This window comes from Cavia porcellus, unplaced genomic scaffold, assembly GCF_034190915.1.
Source record: "Cavia porcellus strain 051 isolate PalLab524CR breed Dunkin Hartley unplaced genomic scaffold, mCavPor4.1 scaffold_9, whole genome shotgun sequence".
NCBI classification, from domain to species: Eukaryota; Metazoa; Chordata; class Mammalia; order Rodentia; family Caviidae; genus Cavia; species Cavia porcellus.
This window is the reverse complement of record NW_026947492.1, coordinates 58,892,943-58,920,663: the sequence shown is the minus strand read 5'-3', so window position 1 is coordinate 58,920,663 and position 27,721 is coordinate 58,892,943. Positions and strand designations below refer to the sequence as shown.

Below are 27,721 nucleotides of genomic sequence, written 5' to 3'. Positions count from 1 at the left end.
TATATTTGTTAATAGTACAGTAATATTAGATAATCAGATGTGGTAAGAAGACCTGTATGGTAACTTTTGGAGAGGGTTTTAAATTTTTATTTTATTTATTTATTTTTCCAAATCCATTTTATTTCAAGGATTAAAAAAAAAACTACAAAAAAATTTCAAAGCATGACAATCAGGGGGCAACAATGGTATATTGCACATTGTAGTCCCCAAATCATTCACCCAGATGCCTGCATTCAGTTGTCTGAACAATACCAGCACAAATCTTTGTCTTCAGTAAACTCAGAGAAATCAGTTGTATAACTATCTTAACTATTTTTATATGCATATACATCCTTTTTTTCAACTTCTCACACTAATGAAAGTGTTTACATGTGGGTCTTATTTATCTCACTGAATGTGCTCCCAAATTCTGCCCATTACCTGTAAAAGTCTCTAGTTTATCCTTATTTATGGCTGAGTAGTACTCCATAATATAAAAATGCCACATCTTTTTTATCCATTCCTCAGATGCTGAGCATTTAGGTTATATCCAAGATCTAACTATTACAAACTGTGCTGCTATAAACATGGGTGTACATATATCACTGTGGTATGATGTTTTTAATTCTTTTGGGAAGATATCTAGAAGGGGAATAGCTGGGTTGAATGGGACCTGTGGCCCAGTTTTTTGAGGAATTTCCACATAGGTTTTCACAGTGGTTGCACGAGTCTGTATTCCCACCAATAATGGAGAGAAGGGTTCCTTTTTCCACAGCCCTTCCAGCATTTGTTATTGGTTGATTTCTTGATTAATACCCATTCTTTCTGGGGTGAGGTGGAATCTGGAGATTTTTTTTTAACTTTACAACCTCAGAGGTTTAAGAATGATACAAAACTGAGAAACTGTGAGGGAAAAAACTTACCATATAAAATGCTTTAAAATTGTTCATGGCAAAAACTATTAGAGACATCATGAGAGAGATGTGGCTAACAGTGGAAATGATGAATTGATTTCAGCATTTCTAATCTGAAATAAAGAGATTTAGAATTCAACTACCGTCATAGAGATGAGAACATCAGAAAGCTGAAACAGATCTCTAAAGCAGAAACATTCAGTAAATAGAATTATATAATTGCAGATGACCATGAAGGTCATCTAAGCCTGTGCTACTCTGCATCATCTAGGAATATTTTGAAAATGCAGAATTTCAAGTGCCAGAATAGAACTACTCAGTCAGAATCTGTACTTTAACAAGATGCTCAGATACTTTTTATACACATTTTAAATGTAAGAAGTTATTTTGCTTGTTTTTCAGATAATAAAGTTGAGGTGTACATAAAAGGACCGACCCATGTTCACACCGTTAATAAGCAGCATAATGAAAGTGTGGCACCACGCCTGGTCCTCTGGGCTGGGTACATCAAGCATTTGCTTCCTGATCCCTTGTTTTAAAACTTTTCAAACATGTTTGCCTCTCGGGTCTTTCATTGTCCTCCCCATTCAATCAGTTATCCACACCTGTCAGTCCTTTTTGCAGAAAAACTGTGACTTACAGTTCTTCTTGTCCACATTCTTCACTTAGTTTCCAAAGCTATTGTTCATAATATAAAAAATAACTTTGCTTTTCTGCAAACAATAGCTCAGTTCCAAAGAGCAAGCTCAAGCTAATTCCTTAAGAGAATACAAGTTATTAAAAAGCGTTGAACTTTAACTTGCTGACATCAGGGAGAATGTGTGTGTGTGTGTGTGTGTGTGTGTGTGTGTGTGTGGGTGTGTGTTTGTGTGTGTGTGTGTGTTGTTTTGAGGGGAGCAGAGTCTCACTGTGTAGTTCAAACTGGTTTTGAGTTTGCTATGTAGGCCAGGCTGGCCTCAAACTCACAGTGATCCTCCTGCCTCAGCCTCCCAAGTCCTGGGATTACAGGCATACTCCACTGTACTTGGCTGAGAATTTGTGTTTGGAAACCTACCAAGACAAACAAGCTGTGACTTGGTATTCCTCATATAAAACCTCCATGTCTCTACTACCATTGTTTTTACCTGTATTTTTTTTTTTTTTCTCTTGGCCCCAGAACTAACTCAGGTTGCCTTTATATAACAGGGACCTCCCATTCTAATCAAGCTTTAATGAGTAAATCCAAAGGCCCTACAAATACTTTCTGGTACCATCTTCTGTCTGATCATCCGTAATATTCTAATGTCCTTCTCTTTCCTATGCAATATCTCCTAGCATACTACTTTAACATTTTTTCTGAGTACTCATGGTATGCCAGGCACTATAAAGCAGAAGTCTAAACACCTCTAGATAATGTTTCCACAAAAACATAAAAAATTAAAAGCCCTGTACTCTACTCATTTCCATTTCTGTAACATCACTTTAAAACTGGTGCACCAACTGCCTAATGTCACATTCTGATTAGTTTGGGAGATGAGAGCAACAAATCTGTTCACAGCATCATTTGGTTTATTACTATATGAAGAAGGACCTGTTGGCTGAGTTCCAGGATAAATTTCTAAATTGAAAGCATAATAAGTCTTCACATCTACCAGGGCATATATATACAATATGTATTTATTTATTTTTTGTTTTGTTTTGTTTTTTGAGACAGGGTCTCTGTATGTAGTCCAGCTGGCCTCGAACTCTATATAGCTGAGGCTGGCCTTGAATTTGCAGTGATCTTCCTGCCTCAGCCTCCCAAAGTGCTGGGATTATAGGTGCCACCACACCTGGCGTAAATATTTTTATTTGTCTTTAAAACTTAAAATACATTTTAACTGATATGTAAAAGCAAAATTTTATAGGGTACCATGTGATGTTTCAATAAATATATATGTTGTGTAATGTTTAAATCAGGGTAAATATATTTGTCCCCTGAAACTAATACAATTTTTCCGGCTTTACAAAAATGTGTATTATCATTGTCTGTAGCCACCCTTTGCAAAAGTATACTAGAACTTCTTACTCCTATTTAACTAAATATATTTAAATGTTTTTAAGCCACCTGGGATTTGATATTAGATGTAGTGTCTGTGTGTGTTTTTTATGACTACTGTATTGCCCTAATACGTTTATTGATTAATTCTCATTTCCCTAGGGATCATCTTTGATTCTTTTGTCTTACCAGTCTGATTTATCTGTAACCACGTCTATTATCTAATTAGCCAACTATTAAGCTTAATTAGTTTTAGGCTCCTAAAGGAGCTTATCCTTTTCCTGTTCCTATTAATATTACTTCAAAACTTTTATTATGGACATTTTAATGTATATTGAAATGTTATATCAATATATATTGATAGGACCTCAGTCTTATGGCAGTCATTCTGCCTCAGCCTCCAAAGTGCTAAGTTCAGCTGTTCTCACTCTTTAGCAAGGTTACCCACTCTGAAATAAAGGAATATTGTGTTTGTATCCCCTAGTTCCAAAGCTAGTATGTGAAAGAAATACCAACAATATAGAAGAAAGGGAGAAGCAAGACAGAGAAGGTAAACAGAGACAGGCAGGAGGCTGTTGTGATCTAGCACGATGAAGACCCATTTCTTAGAACAGCATAAAGGGAAAATGGAAGAAAAGAGTGGTTTTCCACAAAGATTGGGAGTAAGTAGGGTAGAGATAATGTTACTGGATCCAGATCCAGTTACTGCTTGAAAGCCAATACTTGGACAGGAGAGCAGGTAGAAGGAAGTGGGTTTATTTAAGGGTCAGTCTTAAGAAAAGGGAGGAACTGCTGTCCTTGTAGCTCTGTCTTAGGGAACTTAGGGTGTCAGCGCCTTTTACAGGAAGGGAAAGGGGGACCAAGAGGATAGTAGGCAGGAGACTAAGCAAGATCTTTGCCCACTGGGGCCTGTGTGTATCCCCTCTTTCCTCTCCCTTACTGGAATATGCAGTTCACCTTTGGCTAGTCACAAGTTAAACATCACAGCAATTCATGTGCTTTGGGTTAGAATTAAAGAAGAGGGTGTGGCATTAAACATTTCGATGGTACCTGAAGCTCACTCAAATCTGGGTTCTGTAAATCTGAGAAAGATCGTTTGGCAGGTAACATCTTAAGTATTCACATGGCTAATTTTTTTTTTCTTTTTCTTTTTCTCTTTCTTTCTTTCTTTTTTTTAAAGAATTAGAGTACTAGGCTGAAGGAGGGAAAGGAAAAGTAACTCTGCCACAGAAATGTGTATTGTCCTTTCCTGTGTTAGAGTTTAATAGTGCTTACTAAGTACATCAACTTACTGGGCTGATTTGAAGTTGAGGGAGAGCAGAATTAATGTTAAAATCGAGGCCTCAGTTTAATTTGTATGAGGAAAAGCTGTAAATTAAGAAGAACAGGAACTGGACGGTATTTCATGAGAGTTTAGGGTTGTTGGGTTGCTTGCTTGACTGTCAGTCACATTGACTGTTTTCACTGTTTTACTACAGGTAGTAGCTTCGGGGACTTGTTCTTTTGTTACTGCTTTCTTTCTTTCTTTTTTTGGCGACAAGATCTCACACTGTAGTTTAGGCTGAACTGGTCTCACACTAGGTCACCCAGGCTGGCCGCAAACTCAAGGCTATCCTCCTGCCTTGACCTCCCTGGTACAGGGATTATAGCCACCACACCAGGCTCAGTAGCACTAGTTTTTAAAGCATTCTTGTGTTCTTTCAAAACTTTTCACAGTGAAGTTTTCAGATGAAATCACAGGATTAGGGAAAAAAACAGGTGATCCAGAGTGTTATAATATAGAAAGTTTTTTATTTTTTAAAAAGATTGACTTGAATTTATGAAGCTTACTCTCTTGGCTCAATAATTCGGTATCTACCTCCTGTGGAAATGCAGAAAAACAAGTTTTTCCTAGGTTTTCTTTTTGTTTTACCCCAAAAAGTTATAAAAAGTGAAAATTAACTGAAATAACCTGAATCATTGTTCTTACTTGTCATGGTGCCTGGTCTTGGGTTTAGAATAAATGCCTGAACTAAGAAAGAAATGAAGCCAGGAGCTCAGAGTATGAATGAGAGGAAGGTATCCAGGATAAGTTTGATTATATTTCTGAAGCAAATACTTCTTTTTTGAAAAATTATATCATATCTGTGATTATCTATATCAGGATCAGCAAGCTGCTGAGCAGTGGCTGGCTTTGTAAAAATTAATGAGATAAAAATGTTTTTACGATGTTAAAGGCCTATAAACAAGTAAAAAGAAGAATATGCAGACAGACTGGATATGTCCTGAAAAGCTCAAAGTGTTTGCTCTCTGACCTTTTTCATTTGCCAGTCTACAATCTACATTATTTGGGCTGTACAGTAATATTTCTTTCTGTGCACATTTAAAATTCCCTTGATGTTTCATACCAGCACTTCTGATGACTTTTAAAAGATAGTTATATGAATTTCCATTATGTGAATGTGCTACCAATTAAGAGTGGTAGAGTACTTGCTTTAATACCACGATTGGAGTGAATAAATTTATGCTCATTTTGTGACTTGTGGAATTGCTTAAAATATTTGGTCAAATATTACATGCATTTTAAAATTTGCTAATTGTTACTCAGCTTCCTTTGCTTCAGATTGAACCAATTTATGTTTTCCCCAGCACTGATTTCCTTACTTGGAACAACCCTGACAGGAACTAATTTACGGTAGCATGGCTGTTTAACCAGATAGGACTATTCGGTTATCTCTTGCTATGTAGCAAAAAATTTAATGGCTTAAAACAACATCATCTACATTTATTTTGCATGTGAATCTGCAATTTGGCCTGGGCATATGAGAATTACTTGACCCTGCTTACCTTGATGTTATTTTCAGAGGCTCAGAGACTCTGAGCTTGGTCATTTCTGGGATCATCTGGGCTGTGGAGAGCAGCTAGGAGGTCCTCTCCATGTGACTGTTCGGCCTCCTTGCAACATAGTCAGGAAGTTCCAAGGAATAATATCCTCAGAGAATCAGGTGGAAGCCATTATTACCTTTTATGGTTTAGACATAGAAGTCACATAGGGTCATTTCTGCCATAGAGAAGATCTAAAGCAGTTTATGTTAGATGCTGTTGCCAGCCCATGAGATATTATAGAGTGAACCTTAGACTCTAGAGTAGTCAAATCTATGAGTTCTGAGGATTTGCTGTAGTCTAAAAGCACTGTGGAGATCTGTCCTCAGTTTCAGCTCAGAGATCAGTTCTTAGATTCTCTGTGTTCTGTGTTCTCCCACCATCTGGAGAGTGGGCATCAGATTCCATTAAATGTTTCAGACCACTAAGGTACATTGTAAGCCTAAGTAAAGCCAAGTTTTAAATTTTAATGAAGTCCAACTTAGTAGCTTCTTTCATGGATCGATACTTTTGGCAGTATATATAAAAAGTCATTGCCAAACTTAAGGTCACCTAGATTTTCTCTTGTGTTCTAGGAATTTTATAGTTTTGCATTTTACATTGAGGTTTGTCATATTTTGAGTTAATTTTTGTGAAGGTGTAAGATCTATGTCTAGAGTCATTTTTATGTTGCATATAGATGACCATTTCCAGCACCGTTTGTTGAAAGACTTCGTTGAATTGCCTTTGAGCTGTCACACACACACACACACACACACACACACACACACACACACACACACAAATAATTGACTATATTTGTGTGGCTCTATTTCTAGACTCATAGTTTGTTCCACTGATCTGTTTGTCTCTTCTTTCACCAATAACACACTGTGTTGCATACTGTCATTTTATGGTAGTGTCATTTCTATGACTTTGTTCTTTCTTCATACTGTGTTGGTTGTTCTGAGTTTTTAAATTATCCGTTTATGTATTTTGACTGTCTTTGCTTTTTGAGATCTTTGATATCTTTATCAATCAGAATTTTATAGTTTTTTCTTAGATAAATCATGTACACATTTTGTTAAATTTATACCTTAGTTCATTTTTTTAATTTCAAAAAGCAGAACCTCAAAACATGATAATTAGCAATGGTTAATACATTATGTATTGTTATCTTCAAGTCAGTTATTCAGAGTACAAGATACCTGCATTTTATTGTCCAAACAATACTAGCATAAACCTTTCTCTTCAGTGAATTTGATAAATTAGTGGTATAACTATCTTATATATTATAGCTATATAAAATATATACATATATAATTTTTTTAGCTTCTCGTGCTAGGAAGACAATATGATATTTACATGTGCAAGACCGATTTATTTCACTTATGAGTATGGTCTCAAGTTATATCCATTTACCTGTAAAAGTCTGAAGTTTATCCTTTTTTATGAAGTAATACTTCATTGTATAAAAATACCATATCTGTTTATCCATTCCTCTGTCAATGGGCATTTAGATTGTTTTCAGCTATTACAAACTGTCCTGCTATAGACAAGGGTGCACCTATTTTGCTGTAGTATGATGTTTTTAATTCTTCTGGGAAGATACCCAGAAGAGGAATAGCTAGGTCAAATGGGACCGCCAATTCTAGTTTTTTGAATATTTCATTTTTTTTGGCTGTGCTCAAAACATTTTTTGAATTTAAATATTATTTGGGCTTGACCCAATTATGCATATTTATATACCTAATAAATGTTTAGATGTAAAAAATTAAGTTGGATGCAATGGTGCATGCCTGTAACCCCAGCATTTGGGAGACTGAGGCAGGAGGATCGCTAATTTTGGTCCTGCCTGAGCATTTAGCAAGATTCTGTCTAAAACCAAACAAACAAACAGTATTGGGGATGCAACTCAATGGGAAGGCTCTGGGTTCATTCCCCAGTACTGCCAAAGAAAAACAAAACAAAGATTACTTAGTTAGAAACAAAGAGAAGAATGAGTCTTTCTGCCTATCAGTGTCAGTTAGAGTTATGTGAACTACTTTGAAGCTGGGCCTCTGAAATTGCCACACTTTAGGCAAATCCTGTCTTCTCTGTCTCAGCATTCTTCCTTCATTTTTACCCCTCCTATCCTGCTTTGCCATTCTCTTTTATTTTTCCTTGATACTAATGCATTTGTTTTCTTTCTATTCTCAACATATACTCACTCTTTTTTAAGACAGGGTCTCAAGCCAGGCGTGGTGGCTCACAGCTGTAATCCCAGCACTCGGAGGCTGAGGTGGGAGGATTGTTGCAAGTTCAAGACCAGCCTGGGCTACAAAGTGAGCTCAAGGCCAGCCTGAACTGCATAGCGAGACCCTGTCTCAAATAAAGACAAAAAAAAAAGACAGAGTCTCACAGTGTAGTTCAGTTCAGGCTGGCCTTGAACTCACTATGGAGCTCAGGCTGGCCTCAAATTTGGAGTGATCCTCTTGTCTCAGCCTCCCAAGTGCTGTCACTAAAAGTGTGTACCAACATGCCCAACTAAGTCAATTTTGAAATCTCCTATGAAGACCAATAAACTAATGAACATTTTTGTCCTAGCAGTTTATTTATGTTTAACTCTGCTAATTATAACTTGATAAAGTATTTTTATTATCTTTTATTATAGGTTAACATTTAAAAAATAAAAAGTAGCTTTATGATACAATTGGAATGAACGTTATCAAAGAAGCTGTGACATAGAACACAAAAAGGCTTATCTTTCACTAATATTATATCAGTCACTTACCATAAAGTATTTATTCCCTTTGTTCACTCTAGTTTATGGGAGCATCTTGTATTTTAATTAATTATGGTATAATGAGAATACTTATCCCAATGTTTTTTTAAAAATAAAATAAAGGAAAATGCAAAGTCACACAACCCATAGTCACTGTTTTAAGTATAGTTAGTTAATTTGTAGGTTTTTAAAAACCTTATAAAATACTCTGATACTGTCAGTTGTTTTCTTTACATCTGTGGATACAGTGGCAATTCACCTAAAACTTGGGAGTCAGAAGATACTTTGAAGGTAATTGCACTAACTTCATAATGCAAAGATCTCTTTAACAATATTCACATATTCATTACAGATTCAGCTGCCATCCAAACTCTGTATATTGCTTTGTCAGTTCCATTATGATTGCATTTGTCATAAAATTCTCTTGAAGTATAGGTCATTGCCCTGTCCTCTAGCAAGAAAGGAGTATAAAGACCAAGTTGTATACATTAAATGTATATAATATGTAAGTAGAGCTATATAAATACATATTTAGTGTAACCCCTCAACTTTCTGTTTTTCCTCCTTTTGAAATGTCTACTTTCAGATATTTTTTGTTGCATTTGGTTACTTAGGAATGTTGAAATCATGAAATGGATAATGACAATATGTATTACCTAACTCCATAGGGTTTTGTTAAGAGGACTAAATGGTCACATGAGGATTAAATGATCACATGTATGATTTAGCACAGTGTGTAACATGCTAATCATTTAATAGACGTTGACAGTACAGTGATAGTAATAGTCCTTATCATCAAGCTTTCTTCCCTGCTAGGTTAATAGGGAAAATAACTGTAAACAATAACTAACTGAATGTATTCAAGGCAGGAGAAATAGAAGCAAATTTTTAAAAAGTTATTATAGTAAAGGAACAAATAATTTTAGTTAGAGAATCCAGGAAAAATCTTCTCTAGTGAACTTTGCAGTGTGTATAGAGAGGGATAGTTTTGTAGCTTGTGGGGCTGGCATAAGCAAAAGTAGAGATAGGGCAGTGCACGGTGTTTTAAGGAATTCAGACTTCAGAAGGTTTGAAAACGGTGATGGGAAGTTAAGTTTTCAGGTCTTTCTGGAGACAGCTCAATTTGTAATCATAGAGCAAATTAAATGTGATTTTTGTGTGTTGATGATTAGTGCCTTTGACTGAAAGGACTAACAAAAAACATATGGCAAGAGAAAATGGTGGTAATGCAGAGTATGAAATAGGAACTGTTGGTGGACTGTGCAAAAATCAGTCTTTCAGGGTAAGCCCTAGGAAACTTGTGAAATACTTGGAGCTTTTCATACTTAGAGGATTAAACAAATGTATTAGACAGTAACCTTCTCTCTCAGCAAACCTTGGTCTATAGTTCAGGAGAAAGGATTCAGTTGTATGTGGCATGGAAGAAAGAGCTGTGCCCTTGGACTACTGCGTGTGCAATTGCAGATGGAGTTGGCTCAGGAGAGTGGACTGGCTTTTAACCTGAAGGGAGAGCTTTAAGTATGTTTTAAAACTGAATATTTGGTTTCTGCCAGGGGAACTAGCTTTGGGTGATGATGGATTTGATGTGTCTAGACTTCAAATTTTACAGCATTTTCTCTTTGTTATGATGTAATTTGACTGTCCATAGGCTTATCTTGTACTTTTTTTTTTTTTTAATTTCTGTGGTTGCTTTTCCGTTTCTTTCACTTGTGACTCCAAATAATCCAATCCTGATTGGAGAAATTATTAAGAAGGGGGTATAATTAGAATAAAGAGACTCATTGGTGGTGAAGTGAGAATTTAAGCTCACCACAGTAGAGTTGTTGGCAGGCTAGAGTACAGTAAGTTCTTACTTTTGCTTTTTGGCTTTTTTAAAATTTAAATTTAAAGGTTTTTTTGCTGGTTGTATGAATGATCTGGCATTTAGACTTTACTAACAGCAGGGGTATATGTTTGCAATCTGGATTGCTATTGGTGTGAGATGGACTTTGCATCCAGTCTATTGGAATCCTACAGAAAAAAGCAAGTTACTATGTAGTTTATATTCCAAGGAATACTAATTTTTTTCTGCAGGTGTATAGCTTTTCTGTAATATCTATGTTTTCAAATATATTTCACATCTTGTCACCGATTTCGTACTTGGAACTAACTACTCTATAAATGAAGTAGGGCAGGTATACTTATTTAGAGGATGCTGAGGTGTCAAGAGACTGTCATGGTTGTTGGCTCAACAATAAATGACTGGGACAACCTATTGTATTTCATTTTTGAAATGAAACGTTGAGAACATTTTGTAGGAGTAAAAAGCTAAATGCCCCCTTTTTTTGTTATTTTTAGCGACGACTTCGACATCTGCGGAACATAGCTGCTCGGAACATTGTTAATAGAAATGGATATCAGCTCCTTGATACCTACTTCACACTTCACTTGTGTAATGATGAAAAGATATATAAAGGTAAGGGAATGTGTAGGCTCACAGTCTGTTACATCTCATTTTTATTCATTGGTAACACAAGTAATTTTTAATGCCTCCTACTGTTAATGCTTATTGGAAAGTTAAATAGGCTGTCTGAAAATATATCTTGAGCCACTGTGTCTGTTAAGAAATATTGCACACACATGTAATCCCAGCACTCTGGAGGCTAAGGCAGGAAAACTGCAGTGAGGCCAGTCTGGGCTACATTAGTGAGTTCAAGGCCAGCCTGTACTACATAGTGAGACCCTGTCTCCAGTCGGCATCCCAAAGCGGCCCCCTGCAAAAAAAAAAAAAAAAGAAAAGAAATGTAGCTAATGGAAGTTCTTTCAGGGACCTGGGCCTTCATTGATATTTTGTCATTTTTCGGTGAATAATATTGGTTAATATTCTAATAGCTAGCATTAATGATTGATAATATGAATCTAGGATCTTATTCTATTACTTTTCTCTAAAATATAATTATTTTCTTTAATATTGTGGTAGTATATAGGAGTCAGTTTGTATTGTCTCATGATAATTCTCTGCTTATGTGGATCATTTTTCAGAAGAATGACATGGTTTCTTCTGATGCATTTTCATACATTGTACTTCTTCCAAGTGACGATTTTAACAGTAGACCAAGTATTTGATTCAGAATCACAATCATATTTGGAATGCTATTGGGTGAAAAGCATAGTGTATAATCAGGTGACTTACATGGGAGGGTGTTGTTAGCAAGAAAGCATGGTGAAATGATGGGCACATTGGCTTAGAACTGAAAAATACATTGACAATAGTTTAGCTATGCTACTTGCCAGCTCTATGAGTACTTACTTCCTTAGCTACTTAGAGCTAGTTACTGGCTCTGTGACTTTGGATAGAGTCATGGTTTTTTGAGTCTTGCTTTGTAAAGTGGAGATAAAGATTTCTTATCAAATAGATTTTTGTGAAAATCAACAGCTAATAAGATAATGGTTGGTAAGATGTGATTAGAGATCTGTGATTAAAGTACTGTAACATTATTTTAATAAAAGATACTAAGAACATATTTCAATTTTGTCCTTGGCAGGATGAAAAATTGAAGTGATATTTATTTTTAGTTTAAAAATTATTGAAGCACCTTTATTAAAATAGTGATTGTTATTTATTTTATATTTCTTTAATTTTTTTTTTTATACAGTGCTGGGGATCAAATCTAGGGCCTTGCATATGTTAGGAAAAAGTGCCTTACAACTAGCCATAGCCTCAGCCCTAATGAGTGGTTGTTTTAACAGTGTTAACTGTTTTTATTTTTGGAAGCAGCTTATGCTGATACCAGAAAAGCGTTAAGAAGTATATAGAGTAGGAACCCCTCCCCATAGCAAATACTTTTAAAGTAATTTTGAGTACAAAGGATAAAAATCCTTCCATCTTCATATAATTTTATTTCACTATTTTTTACTTTAACCATTGCAGAGTTTAAAACAGTTATGCAGATCTAAATGATTAAGGTCAGGTCCTATAATAGATGCCAGAAGTTTCATATCTTAACATAAATCTCCCATACTATGTCTTGTTCTTTATCAGGTACTCTTTGGTTGATTCTTCTCTGAGTAGTGACTCAGATGTCCAGACTCTTTCTGTTTTGGGATGCTGCTTATGGACTTTGGCATGGCAAGAGAACAGGAATTATTTGAAAGCTTTTTAGTTGGAAATGGTCCACATCAATTCTGTCACATTCCTTTGGCCATAAATTAGTTCTTATTTTTCTTTTTAAATGAAAAGGAGACTGGGAAACGTAATCTTCCTATGTGTCCAGAAGGAAAATATAACACTTTGGTCACTACATGGTTTAAGGGCAAAAGTGATTTTGTAGTCTTTAATAACATTGAATCTACTACTTTGTAATTGGTGATATCACTACAGTATATGACAGTACTGGACTGTTTTAAATTTTTGGAGGGTTTCTCTATAATGAGTCTTTGATTTTCTTAATTAAACTGTATCCTTTCTTCAGTGTTATCTTTGATAGTAGTAAATAGTACTTGGTATTATTTTAGGAATTTGAAAATGATAACAGTTATAAGGACTGGAATGTGAGTCATAATATCTTCTAAAAAGAGAATAGCTATGGGACTGGTTGATGATGATCATGATGTGAAGATGAAAGCAAGTAACTTTTCTTACGCTTTTTGTCTCATCTGACTCAACTTACACCTTGAACTTAGAAGTTATCATAGACTGTTTCTTGAAGTTAGTTCAGCGAAATGATCACTTACACAGTTAGGAAGGAGATGGTGACAGACCGCTGGAACTCCAGGACCTGATGGTGGTGTACACTCACTCACTCCCTCACCTACTCCTCGCTCACTCACGGAGAAGCGTCTTGGGTAGGGCATTTAGTCTTTCTTGTCAGTTTTGGTTAATTTGTCATTAACATGAGAGAAATGATAATTTCTTAGACTCTTTTGCTCTGAAATGTCATCATGGAATGAAATCTATTCATGAATTTTTTTTGGCCCTATAACTTTTAACTTGTAGAAAAACTGGGAAACCTTTCTCTTAGTAATCACAGTTAATGTTACTATATCTTGTTGGACTTGTCATGATGAACATGAATGTTTCATGATTATTCTATGGCCCTTGGTATAAAATGACCACAGTAAAAGGCCAGTTGGTTCTCAGTATATTTCCTGTACCACCTGTTTAGTAATGTCATTTCTTAAGATTCACAGATAATTTTTTTTTACTGGAAGAGTATCTGAAATGCTGGCTTCTAAGCTATTCTTTTTATTTTAGCTGAATTGAAAGCAGATCCCAAGAGGATATATATGAAATTGTGAATGCTCTTAGGAGATTGTCTACATTTAACGTAGTTCACATTACATATCAGTTATTACATCCAAAGAGAACAAAGTCTGTGTTAAAGAACAGGTATGTAGTTCTAATTCTGGTTCCCTATTAAACCTGGAATTTTTATAAAACCAACCCCCTCTCCTTCCTCCCTCTACTCTGTCTTTCTTGCTTTCCTTCCTTATCCTGTCTTACCCACTCCTCTTCTCCCCATATCCCCTTCCTACCCCTACCCTTCCTTCCTTTTCTTCCCTCCCTTCCTTTCCCTTCCTTCTTTTCTAATGTGCTGGCCATCTAGCTCAGGACCTTTGAAATGAGTCATCCCCTCATCTCCATATCCTCTTATGGTATACCAAGTAGTTTGGAGATATCAGAGTAAGAACTCTATAAAATTCAGTCTGGTGATTTCTTTTTTTTTTTTTTTTTACTCTTTTTTTTTTTTGGTCTTTTTTCATTTTTATCGGTACCGGGGATCGAACTGACGACCGCCTGCTTGCAAGGCAGGTGCTTATGCCGCTGAGCTAAACCCCCAGCCCCAGTCTGGTGATTTCTTAAGTCTCATGTTTTTTGACCCTTCCTCTGAATTAACATTCTTACAGCCAGTTGCCTATTCTACATCCCCCTTTGAGTTTAGTAGGTAACTCAAACTTGATATGTTCGAAACCAAGTTTCTGATGTTCTACCTATGACACAGCTCCCGTGTTCTTTCTTTGATCAGAAAATGACAGTTCCGTTTCTTTGGATAAAAACCTTGAAACCATCCTAGATTGCCCTCTTTTATATTTTATATCCAATCTTTCAGTAACTTTTGGCTACTGCTGTTACACTATATTCATAATTTGGCCAAACCACTATTATCTTGCGCCTGGATTGTTGAAATACTCCTCAAACAGGTTTGTCTACCCATGCCCTCCCCCAAACTGCCTCCAGTCTATTCTCAGGCAAGATCTTATTTTTTTTCCTTTTTATTTTATTGGTACATTTTACATATATATAATGATAACATTCATCATAGGGAGTTTGTACCTGTGCATGGTATAGCAAGATTCTATTAAAATGAAAATTATTTCTGACCTCAAAACCCTTTACTGGCTTTCCCTCTCATTCAGAGTAAAAGCCTGATAAGCTGACCCTCTGCTCCCTTTTAGGATTTGTTTTCTGCTCCTCTTTCACCTTTCTCTGTCCCAGCCACACTGACATAGCTGTTTCATGAATACATTAAGTTTTCTTAACTCAAGGGCCTCTGACCTTGCTTTTTCTACGTGGCTTGAGCACTTCACTCCAGATATCCATACAATTAGCTCTTCCACCTCCACACTACAGGTTTTTCTCAAAGAAACTCTCTGATCACAGACTAATCCTTTTATGAATTTACTAATCCTTTTAGGAAGCTCCTTTCTTCTGTGCTTTATTTTTCTTTACAGTACTTAAAATCATCTGATATACTACATATGTTTAGTTATTTGGTTAATGCATGTCTCTTTCCACTGGAGTGTAAGCTGTATGAGGGCATGGATTTTTAGGTCAGTTTTGCTTACTGCTGTATTCCTAATACCTGAAACATACAAACTCCTCATATATTTTAATTTTTAATTTAATTTCTTGAATATGTAATGCAGTAGGGTTCAAAAAGTAATACATATATAAATATATATATTTAAACTAAAGCCTCCCATTATCCTGGTTTTCCACCTCACCCTGTTAAATACTTACTCATTTCTTGTTCATCTTTATTGAGACTCTTCATGTAAATACAAGTAGAAATTGAAATCTTTCTTTCACTCCCTCTTTTTAAAAATATTTTAAAAATATTATATATATAATATTGCATAGTAATAAAATTAAGGTGTCACAAGCTTAGAATATGTAAAATATCAATGGTAAAAATATTGGCTAATTTAAACAGATCAGAAGAATATCATCTGTGAACTTTCATTGTATAGAATATGAAAACAGGATAGTTCATATCCCACAAACTCTACTGTGTGTGTGTGTGTGTGTATGGTAATGGAGATGGATCCCAGGGTCTTGTGTGTGGTAAGCAAGTGTTATATATCTCAGCTCGCATCCTGCAAACTCTTTAGAGCATATTACACCTGCATATATTTTATGAATTACTCAACTGTTGATACATAATTTAGGTGCAAAATTTATCATGACATGAAGGCAGCAATATCAATTTTGGCATATGGATATGAACTTCACTAAATAGTTAAAAAATTAAATTTCTTTTTGTGAAAACAAAACAAAACAAAGCTGTTCCAAAACAGAAAGTTTATGTACATATGCATGCACACACAGAGATTTGGAAAACCCAGGACCCCACATGACTACCACACACTGCTGCATGTCATCAGCATGCAGACAATGTAAAGCTAATGATGCTGTGATTCTTTCTTTCTTTTTTTTTTTTTTTTTTGGTACTGAGGATCGAACTTACAACCTCACGCTTGCAAGGCAGGTGCTTATGCCACTGAGCTAAACCCCCGGCAATGCTGTGATACTTTCATCGAAGGAAAACTAGACTAATCTATTAGAGACTTGCAGACATGGCCAGTTCAAGTGATGTACAGATGCTGGAAATGTTAGTCTCAAAACTCAGTCTTCCTGGCTTTTTTCACCTGAGTTCAACACTCACATATCTTCCTCAGAAAATAATCAGAACTTTGACTTGTTATCTTCCAAAGTATCCTGATATGTTTTGTCACAGTCCCAGAGGGGAACAGACCTGGCTGGTGAGCTGTGCAATGACTCAGCATTGTTTTGTTCCAGGCTTGTACATTCAAGTATAGTACAGTGGGTCCATTTTGTTTTTATTTTCTGTGAGAGCAACTTACCATGTAGTGTGAGGTCTTTCAAGCCACAAAACCGTCAGACATCTGGGGCTGATATTCTTCAGGCATGTATAACCAGATGTACTCTGAGATAAGAGTATACACAATTTAACAGGGTCATGTCAAATTTAAGATTTGACTTAACCACAGGATGCTGTTTCTTAAGTCATTGTAAAAGTTGAAGAAATCAAGAAGGGACTAGAAAAAATTGTAGGTTAAAAGCTTCAGTGACCTCATTGAGAAGATTGTATCAAGTCATGTCAAACTACTGCCACAATTTTGTCAATAGTTTTTCCATTATGAGTCTAAAATGTGTTAAAAACTTCAAAAATTACATGCTCAATTTTCAAGGTAGTTTGTAATATGTCAAACTGTCAGTTTTTAATCTCCTAAATAGAAATCCTTTAATCTGGACAATTTCTTGTAGAAAGCTGAAGAATGTTTCAGTTAGGGAAAAAGATCCTGTGAAAATTAAGAAACTAGGCCCAGCTCCTAATTTATAACCTGGCAGTAGATGTACTTCACGAAAACCAGCTTTGGCCTTCCTTTCATCCCTCAGTTCACTACTTTGTCTCCAGCAGATTAGTTTTAGACTTTTAGGTCATTTTCTTTTGTTAAAAAAAAAAAGTCCTACTTTAAAAATGAAATTAAGCAAATTATTCACAGATGGTTTCTTTAAAGTCAGGAACCAGTACCATGCTCTTTGCTGAACACTGTTTCTAAAAGTTTGGGTCTCTAGGCACTTGTCCTCTCCAGCTACTGCGTTGGCCTCAGTAGGAACCACAGTGCCCTGGATGGAGCAGTGTAGCACTTATCCCTATGGTCAGTGATACATGCAGAGGCGTGAAGCTCAGGAATGGGCGGAATCCTTCTGTGCTCATCATGGACAGTGAAAACAACTAAAGCCTTCATTGAATGCTTATGTATTTGTAGTTTGCATCTGCTGTGTCATTACATATTATTTTTTTCCTTTGTAATTTCTTCAGTCTTCATGTTCAAAGTCTTGCACATAATCACAATAATCATGGGATTGAACAGCACCAGTGCTGAGAACACATAGAAATGCATACTCTTTGAATCAAAAAACTGGTAAGTGTATTTTGAAACAATGGCCAGGTCATAGCAGCAATTTCACTGATAGATTCAACACAGCGGACCTAAACCATGCGGCCATCTCAGGGATGCTGAGAGGGTAGAAGCTGATGGAGACTGCAAACAGTATGGTGCCCCGAAAGCCCACCCTTGTGACAGTTGCAGAGTAATATTTTCCCGTATTAGTTTATGTGGAATCTCCCTAATTCTGTACTACGTAGCTTTACATTAAATACATATACCATAATTTATGTAATTTGCTCCTGTTTGTGAGTAAAAAGGTGTCCAGTGTTTTGCTGTACATATAGCACTGAGTACATTCACAAGTACATTATTTTGTATGTGTGTTAGCTTCCTCCAGGGTAAATGCCAAGGAGGGGAATTATTGTGACAAAGTGAGCATGTGCTTTGTTTTGGTAGATATTGCAAAATTGTCCTCCACGGGCATTATTTTTGTTGTTGTTTTTTCTGGTCCTGTGTATTTTATTTTGTATGTTTATTAGTTCGTGCTTGGCATACATAATGATTGTATCTGTCATAAGGAATTGGCACATGTATATAACATATCTTAATTCTTTTTACTTCTCTTTGCCCTGCCTTCATTCTCCCCTGCCTCAGTATCTAGTTGCCTTTCCTATTTATAGAAGATCTATCTCTTGATTTTATTTCATCTTTTATTTTGCTCTTTAAATTATTTATAATTTGGGATTCCAAGAGAAAGTATGTGATATTTAAGCTTGTTTGATTTTATTTCGCTTAACATTAACATCAGATGGTCCATCCATTTACCTACAAATGATTCAAGTTTATCTTTCTGTATGGCAGGGTAGTACTCTATGATATATAAATACTGTCTGTTCATCTGTTGATGGACATATAGACTGTTTCGAAGATTTAGCTATTGTGAATTGTACTGCTTTAAACATGAGTATGGGAATTTTTTTTTTTGTTTGCTTGTTTTAATGTATGAGTTCCTTGTTTTCTCCACAACCTCGCTAGTAGACTGCAAACTTTTGAATTTTTGCCACTCTAAGTGAAAAAATAGGTTTTACAGTGTAGTTTAAGTTTTTTATTTCTCCGATTATGAGTGAGATTGAGGCAATAAAAGAACATTTGTTGAATGAATGGAATGTAGGGTCAGAAAATGCCATTGGATTGTGCTCTGGAATCGCTTGATTACTTTGTTTCTTTAGGTCCTAGCATAAATGTCTAAGGAAAATTTGAGTTCAGTGAGCTCTTTCATGTAGAAATAAGTCTTGGATAACTTTTTGAAAATCTGTTTGCAAAATGGTTTTGCTAAAATTGAATAAAAATTAATGTTTTATTAATAAAATCGTAGATTATAATGTGTTTCTAATTAAGAGTTTCACTTGAGCCTCTTAACAACCCTGTTGTTTTTTGGCCCTCTTTCTCCTCTGAAAGGCCAAGAAATTGTGACCTAAAAAGTTTAATTGATCTGTGTAGAGTCACAAAGCTTATGTGTAATGAATTGGCAACTGCAACTAAGTTTTTATTCTAAATTTGCTACTCAGATTTTGCACTATGATGCTAATTTTATTAACAGTATTTTAAATGCAGCAGAATGATAATAGAGATGTAACTTTAAGTGTTAGAAATTACCTCCTGCTTGATCATTTTTTCCTCCAAGTTGTAGGTCCCTTTGTTGACCTCTTCATTTCATTTAGATGGTCCATTTTTGATAGTTTAATGGAGAAGACGTATTGTTTAGTTTGGCTTATTCAGATGGTCAACAAAGTTGACCAAAGTTGACCAACAACCAGTCAACAAAGTTTTGGAAGAAATAATACTTCATCTTCTTAGAGGTGGAAATATATATTGTGAGAGTGAATTAATTTAGATACTTGGCATATTAAGTTAAAGAATGCTCTTCCTTAAAAGGAGTATCTTCGTTGGTTTTTCACTAATTTCATATATTTGTTTATTTTTCAGTACTGGAGATAGAACTCAGGGCCTCATGCCTGATAGAGAAAGGCTGTACCTCTGACTGGCTACTTCATCCCCCTGAGCTAGCTGCTTCACTGATTTAAATTATACATATTTGAAATGAATTAAAAAGAGAATACAATGACAATTGAATACAGAATGTATTAAATAGAAAGTAAAAGTACTTTAATAAAAATGCATTTAAATCCCTTTTGTAGCTTGTTTTCCTCTAAGAAAAAAGAATAGTACATATCCACATACATTTATGTAGTTAACTAATAGGTTGAAATTTTTTTTTTTTTTTTTTTTTGGTCATCTTTTTAAGACAGAGTCTTGCTATCAGTTAAGGCTGGCCTTGAGCTCACTTTGTAACCCAGGCTGGTCTCAAACTCACAGAGATCCTCCTGCCTCAGACTCCTGAGTGCTGAGATTACAGGTGTGTGCCACCATGCCTGGCTGGGTTGAAATAATTAGTTAGCCACTTGAGAACAAAATGAAAAGAATATATAGGGTTTCATAGTTTTGGGGAAATAGTTATTTTTGTAATTGTTATTCTGAGTTGGTACAGTATTTTTAGAGAACAATTTGTCTTTATCAAAGTCAAATTATGTTATTTGTTAATGCTTTATTTAATTTTTTTTTGTTTTGTTTTTTGGTGGCACTCAGGGTTGCACCCAGGACTTTTGTATTTAGCTACTTCCTCAGCCCTCTTTAACTATTTTTGAGACAGGGTCTTGCTGAGTTGTTTAGTTGTTTAGGCTGAGCTTGAACTTCCTATCCTGCTATGTGTACCACTATACCTGGCTTGATATTGCAATTTGATTTCTAAAGATTTGTTCCATATATTCATGTATTTTAAGATAAATATTTTTCTTTTTTGTTGTACTGGGGATTGAACCCTGGGTCTCATGTGTGTTAGGCAAGTAGTCCATCATTCCTAGCCCTTTTTATTTTAAGATAGGGTTTTGTTGGCAAGACTAGCCTACGGGCTGGGGATTTAGCTCAGTGACATAAGCACCTGCCTTGCAAGCAGGCGGTTGGTCATAAGTCCTATTCCCGGTACCAATTACAAAAAAAAAAAAGCAAGACTAGCCTTGATCTTGCAGTCCTCCTGCTTAGTTCTCCTGAGTAGCTGTTATGATTATACGTGAGTATAATTGTGTTGGATTTATGATATACATTTTTAAAAGATTATTTGTTTATTGGATTATTTGAAATATCCAAAAATTAACAGTAATAGTAATCTAAATACTCAACAGTAGGTGATTCCTTGTAAGATTAGAATTGCCCTTCTCTGTTTCAAAAATACTTTTTAGGATAAAAAAAAAAGTAGAAAACTGTCAATCAAAGTAAGTAACCTAATCATATCACTTAAACATTATTAGTATAATTATAAAAATTATTATATTTACTCTCTCAGAATCTGTTTTAAAACTTGATACATTGTGCTTATTTCTCACAAAGTAATTATGTTTAACTTCATTATTTGTAAACTTGTATGTAAGCATAATCTGTGAAATTATTTATTCAATAAAATAATTTATTATCTAACCTGCACCGGGAATGGTTTTAGGTGCTGAGGAGGTAGTAGTTGTACAGAACAAACACTGCTGCCTTTGTGGAGCTTATGATTATGGGCAAAATATCTGAAACAAGTTTCAGTGTACTAGAAAGAGATGATACAGTTGTCTGTGTGTTGCCTCAGGTGATCTCAAGGACCCTGTGGTATGTACATGACACTTGGAAAACTGCCCATAGGGGTCCTTGCTCTGTGGTGGAAGGGTAGTGTGAAGGTAACTCGGGGCAGAGTTAGCCGACGAAATGTTGGAAGGTTGTTGGGAAAGTCAGTTAGATCCTCTAATTTTTGTTTTGCATTTGAGTTTTGTACATTTACATATATTACATACATGACATTGACATACGTGAAGGTTTTTAGAATCATTACAATTTAATGCTTATAGAAGAATTCCAATTATAACTCTAATTTTGTAGATTTCCTAGTGAAAAAGGGAGCCTAAGGACATTAGAGATAGAATGTTAGTGACAGAGGTAGAAGTTGAGCTTGGGTTACCTGGTTGCTAGGCCAGTATTCATTATACACGAGTGCAGTGAGTAAACATTAGAAATGCTTGAGCAGATTGGAACAGATGGGCTCATGTACAAGTGGGGAAGCAAGAAGAAATTTGAATTTTTTCAAGGCTTAAATTAGAATCTAGCTAAAGGAGCCAGTTAGGTAATAGTCACTAAATTAAAACTGAAAAGGTTTTAACTTTCTGTACAGTTTTTCCCCCTTGATAACACTTTCACATTGAGGGTATAGATCATTGGTAGAACACTTTAATCCTTGGTACCACAAAGTAACACAAGAGTAGAACATGGTTATTTAGCCCTTATTTCTATTTTTACTTATTTTTATAGATGAAGATTATAGAAAAGAGAGCCCTTGAAAATATTTTAAATGTTTTACTAGAACGCATGCTTAAAAATTTATAGGATTAAAAGTTAATAAGCTTATATTCTTTCAAATCACTTATTGTTGTTTTTTTTTTCTTTTCCAGAATTTTATAGAAGTGAAGTGGTTAAGAATTCTTTGGTAAGTTTGCTTTCTGACAAGTACATATCATTAAGCATATAACCCCTATTCGGTCACAAAATGCAAAGTTACAAAGTAAGAGGTTTAGTTCTCACATTATGATGTTTTGACATATCTTCTACTCAGTTATTGATAAGCATTATTGACTTATTCATTGCTTTGTCTTGTGCCTACCACATGCCTGGCACATGGTAGGTACTTGATAGATGTTTACTATTTTTTTCTGTTGAAAACTTTAAATCTGTTAAAAACTCAAATTCTATTTTTGTCACTTCCATGTACAATAAAAAGTGCTTTTACTATTTGACTTGTCCAACATCATGATAAATATTTTAAAATAGTTCTTAAGAATATTTTGTCGGGGCTGGGGACTTAGCTCAGTGGCATAAGCGCCTGCCCTGCAGCAGGCAGTCGTGAGTTCGATCCCTGGTACCGATAAAAATGAAAAAGACAAAAAAAAAAACAAAAAACAAAACAAAACAAAAAAACCCCACAACTTTGTCTAGGGCTTTTGGAGATCGTATGTTGTTTCCTAGCAATAGTATCGTCATTTAGAAAATTGGAAGTGTTCTAGTTTTAATGATATTTACACTGGGTATTTGCATAAATAACTCTCTTAGGCTATGTTGAAAAAAGAAGAGCTTTTTGATAGTGAAAATATCTTGTCAGTGGTCTAAGGTCATGCTTTATTAGGTCCTTGTCTGCTTTCTTTTTTGTTACAGTACTATTAATTGAACCCAGGGCTTTCACACTCTACTTTAATTTTTTTATTTTGAGACTGAATCTTGCTAAGTTGCCCAGGCTAGACTTGAACTTGGGATCCTCCTGCCTCAGTGTCCCAGAATACTGGGATTGCAGATGTAGTTACATGTCCAGTTCCCTCTCTACTTCCTCAAGCTTGTCTCCTCTTTTAACTCATTGTATCCAGCCATACTGCCTTCCTTCAGTGCTTTAAATGTGCCATACTCCTCTCATTCTTTATGCCTAGACATTTGTTTCCTCAACTCTTCACATGGCTGTTTTAAGAGGTCTTTGAGGTCCCAGCTATGTTACTTAGCAAGGCCTCATATGTCCATCCCATCTTAAAGAAGTTCCCTTTTCCTAGTCTCTGTTTTTCATGTCCTGTCATGCCATTTTATTTTATTTTATTTTTGAGCACTTGTCACTGTTGCTCTATTATTGTTGGCATTTCTTAATGTCTTCCACCTACTAGAATACAGATTCTAGAAAAGCAAGGACCTTGCCAGTCTGTTCACTGCTGTAATCTTGAAACCTGGAGAATGATATATACTTAGTTACTGTTTGTTCAGAGAATAAATGGATACCTTGTATTTACAGAACCATTTTTTATATTTCAATTTTGATCCTTAGAAGAGCCTGTCAGAAAGATGAGACACAGCTTAAGAAATTGATACTCCGAGAGGCTACTATCATTTGCAGGATCTTATAAGTATAGGACCAGAACCCCGGGCCAGACCTATGTCTTTAAAAAGTCTCTACTACTCTTCCTCTTCAGGCTGTCTTCTAAACATCTCTTAAACATAATAATAAATTTGGACCCTAGTTAAACAGGTTCCTGAGCCCATGTTTGGGGAGGTCCAGTTGCCATTAAGGTTAAATAATACATGATAATTGACTCCTGCCATGTCCGACAGAGAGGAGCTATTGAGTAAACACTTGTTTCTCCTCAAGTCCTGGCATAGCAGCGGTCCTGGCATAGCAGCGGGATTAGAAGTAGTCTTATAAGCAGCTGAAAGGTAGAGGAGATTAGGGGACAGATAGAGTAGAAATTTGCCTTCATTTATTTCTCTTCCTTTCCTGTGGTTAAACATTTCTTTAGTAAGGAGTGGTTTATAGTCTCCCATTACTTTTCACCAGGATTTATGTCATAGTTGTACCTTAATGTGTTAGCCTACATTATTAGAATTATATTTACTTGGTACTCATTTTGATTTCCAAATCCATATTTTAAGCATCTTTCCACATGTTAACTCCTATTGCTTTCTCTCTCTGGTTTTTCTAGAATTAACTGTCTGTGAGGTTGCAATACCTTCATGCCTAGGACATTTGGGCTCAACACTGTCTCAGGAGGCAGTTGTGTAAGACAAGGGGAGAAAATTGGACTAAATGACTTCTAAGTCTCTTTCAATTCAGTTTGTAATGTACAATAGTGTTTCTTGAGTATACCACTTACAACATTTGCTAGCATTGTAACATCTTGACCATTTTGTCTGCCAAAGTAAAGAAAGCTTTTGGAGGCCCAAGACTACAAAACCTTAGATCTCCCTGTACCTTGGTAATTATTTGATAAATGTTGATTTATTGATGTTCCTTTTAAGGATATTCTTATTTTTTGGCAAGAATTCTTTCTTCTTTTATATATTAGTATAAGCTCTTTAAACTTCTATTCATTTTTTTTTAATGATCATCATAATTTAGGTGGTGATCAGCTTGTATTAATGAGCATTGGGTACCACAGGACTCAGCTATTCTTAGAATAAGCCAAAGACAGAGCACGATTAGGCACCTCATTGTCTCTGAAAATCCACTGCCAGCACCATAGACAGGCAGAATTCTTTGGTTCCTTCCCTGCTTAGGATTTTCCTAAGCTTCAGTGATACTTGATGAATAGAGCTAGTTTATCCCTACAGGTTACTTGGCATGTTCTTGGCACATAGAAGATGCTCAGCAAGTGTTTCTTTACTAAATAAATTCTTGAATAAATGTATTTATCAACAGATTTCTATATTATACCCTGATATTTCAAATGCTCAGGTATAAAAGGACTAAACAGATGTTTAAATATTTTATTTCTAGCTAAAGCATGAGTAAATTGTTCCAAAATGAGCTCAGTTGGATTCTGATGAATTTATGAGTTTTCTTTGACACAGAGAAATTTTCCCTTTTGTTTCCCTACATTTATAATCTGAGCTAGGTCCTCAGACCAGAGTAGCTTGGTTTTGCTACTGTGATGTCACAAGAGATATAGAAAAAAGACTCAAGAGTATTAACAAGGATTTAAATGAATATTTCCCTCCCAGGTTAAGCTGTCATGATACCTATTTTGTGCCACTTCCTAACACTTGAACACTAGCACTGTGCATTAGACTTCGGTTGGTAATGTTCAGTATTGGTAATGTTCAGTTCCTGGTCCAGTATAGTTGCTGCATGTCACATGTGGCCGTTAAACTTGTGAATGTGATGGAGTCTCACTTTGGAACTGCATTTCATATTTTATTTGAGTTGAATAACCACATGTGGCTAGTAGATACTATATTACTCAACACAGCTTAGGATACTTCTGTAAAACTTTCTCGCCATCAGCAAGAAAAAAGTTGTCCTTGTTGTTTCTTTAAAAATATGGTGTGCTTTTCTTAGGCCACTAGGATCATTCTTAATCAGTATAATAGCTATTTCTGTGTTTGTCTTAGTCCCTTTTATATATAAGGATCTTCTTAAAAGCAAGGGCTTCGTGTGATACATCTTCTATGTTTTCTAGTCATTGTATTGTACTTTGCTTGAAATTGGCAGTTAAATAAGAGAATATGTATGATGTAATATATGTCTCTCCAAATTTATGTTGTCATTTATCAGACTCACTGTTACCCTGTGCTTGTCAAGAGAAAAGCAGTTAAACCCTTGGAAACTGAAATACAGGCCTTAGGCAGTAATCTTGCGTGCGTTGTAATTGAATTTTACTAACCCCCTGTTGCTTTGAAATTTCTCTCATCCATTTCCTTTCCTTCCTTGACCTATGATAGGAATCCTTTTGTGTATCTCAGCAAAGGAACATAAAATAGTTTCCTCAGTTTGTGGGAATTTCCTTGAGGAAGTTGGATGAGGTAATTTGTCCATTGATAGCTATTCGCTTTTCTAATATCAAATGCATGCCTCATGACTCTGTTCCTGTGCCTTTCTGTATAAACAAAATCTTACTTTTTAATTGACATATATACAGGGTGTTTTATTTTTTTATTTAGGGCCTTGCTGTGAAGTCTAGGCTGGCTTTGAACTCACTGTGTAGCCTGGGTTGGCATGTAACTCTTGGTGATCCTCCTGCTTTGGGCTTCCTGAGTGCTGGAATTACAGGCATGTGCCACCATGACTGACTGGTTTATGAATCGTAATTACGTAGTTTCATAAAAATTTCTAAACTGAATGTAACTGGGTAACTAGCATCAAGATTAAGACATACAATATTTTTAGTGCCTCAGGATTCAACTCATGCCTTCTTTGCTTACTGTTGCCCTCTTGCCTTTTAATAACATACACTAATTTTACCTGTTTTTGTGCTAAAATTAAATCATGTAGTACGCATTCTTTGGTGTCTGGCTTCCAGGTCTCAGAATTGTTAAAGTTTATTCATTTTGCACAGCGTATTTGTGGTTTGTTTGTGTAATAGTCCATTGTGTAAATATGACATATGATCCAGGACATTTTATTAGTTTGTAGTTTTGAGCTAATATGAGTATTGCTGCTGTAAACATTCTCCTATATGTCTTTTGGTAAATGTAAGTATGCATTTTTGTTGGGTATGTAGAATTGCTGGGACTATGCATATGATTAGCTAAAGCTATCAGATAGTTTCCTAAAATTACTATTTCGTTTATGTTTAGGGTGTTTCTTTTTTTTTTTTTTGGTATCAGGGATCAAACTTATGACCTTATGCTTGCCAGGCAGATGCTTACTCTGCTGAGCTAAATCCCTAGTTATTATTTCATTTATATTCTCATGAATCTGAGGGCTTTGGTTATTCTACCTTATTGTGAACACTTGATTTTAATTTTTTGAATTTAAATTGTTGATGGAATCATATACAAGTTTTTTTGTTTCAGTTGAAACCAAATGAGATATTTTAATGGCAGTTAAACTCATGTAATGCCAATATTGTGCCTAATTTAGTACTTGTAACAAGTACAACCTTTTTGAGGGCATGTGTATCGGCGCAGTGACTCCTGAAGATTGCCACCTGGTGGTTTAAGAGTATAGGACATTACCAATTTCACTGTTTCTCAAATTGGAATTCCTTTACAATATGAAGGAAAGTACATGTTAGGATTGATGATAAATGGACATATGTTAGATGGTAATAAATATAGTGGAGCAGAGAGTAAGGGAGGGCCTGAGGGGCGTGGTTACTGGTTTCCTGTGATAGTAACCTAGAGAAAAGCATTGTTTGAGATGCCTGAAAAACCGAGGGAATAAGTTATGTATTTATTTGGGGAAAGATTCTGGCAGGCCAAGAACTAGGAAGATACAAAAATAGGGCTTTATACAAGATTTTTCAGTAAATGGCTAAGAAGTTTGAAGGAACGAGGAGGGGTGGTTTGAGGTTTTGCTAAGCAAGTACAACAGAGGCAGAGGCTTGTGCCAGCAGAGGAGATGACCCAGAGAAAAAAGAGGTTATATGGCCAAAGGCTGGATAGCATGAAAATGAGACTTTGGAAGGGTACAGT

At 35.6% G+C, this 27,721-nt stretch overlaps 1 protein-coding gene across 4 annotated transcripts in view; it reads left to right on the top strand.

Moving 5' to 3' along the window:
- Uvrag (UV radiation resistance associated) overlaps positions 1 to 27,721 on the top strand; it is a 282,472-nt gene that overhangs the window by 12,187 nt on the left and 242,564 nt on the right. For all 4 annotated transcript variants that reach the window (XM_003468551.5, XM_063256475.1, XM_063256477.1 and 1 more), the window contains exons 2-3: positions 10,853 to 10,970; positions 22,231 to 22,265. In XM_003468551.5, the coding sequence (XP_003468599.1) occupies positions 10,853 to 10,970; positions 22,231 to 22,265 (153 nt within the window). The remainder of the gene's footprint in view (positions 1 to 10,852; positions 10,971 to 22,230; positions 22,266 to 27,721) is intronic.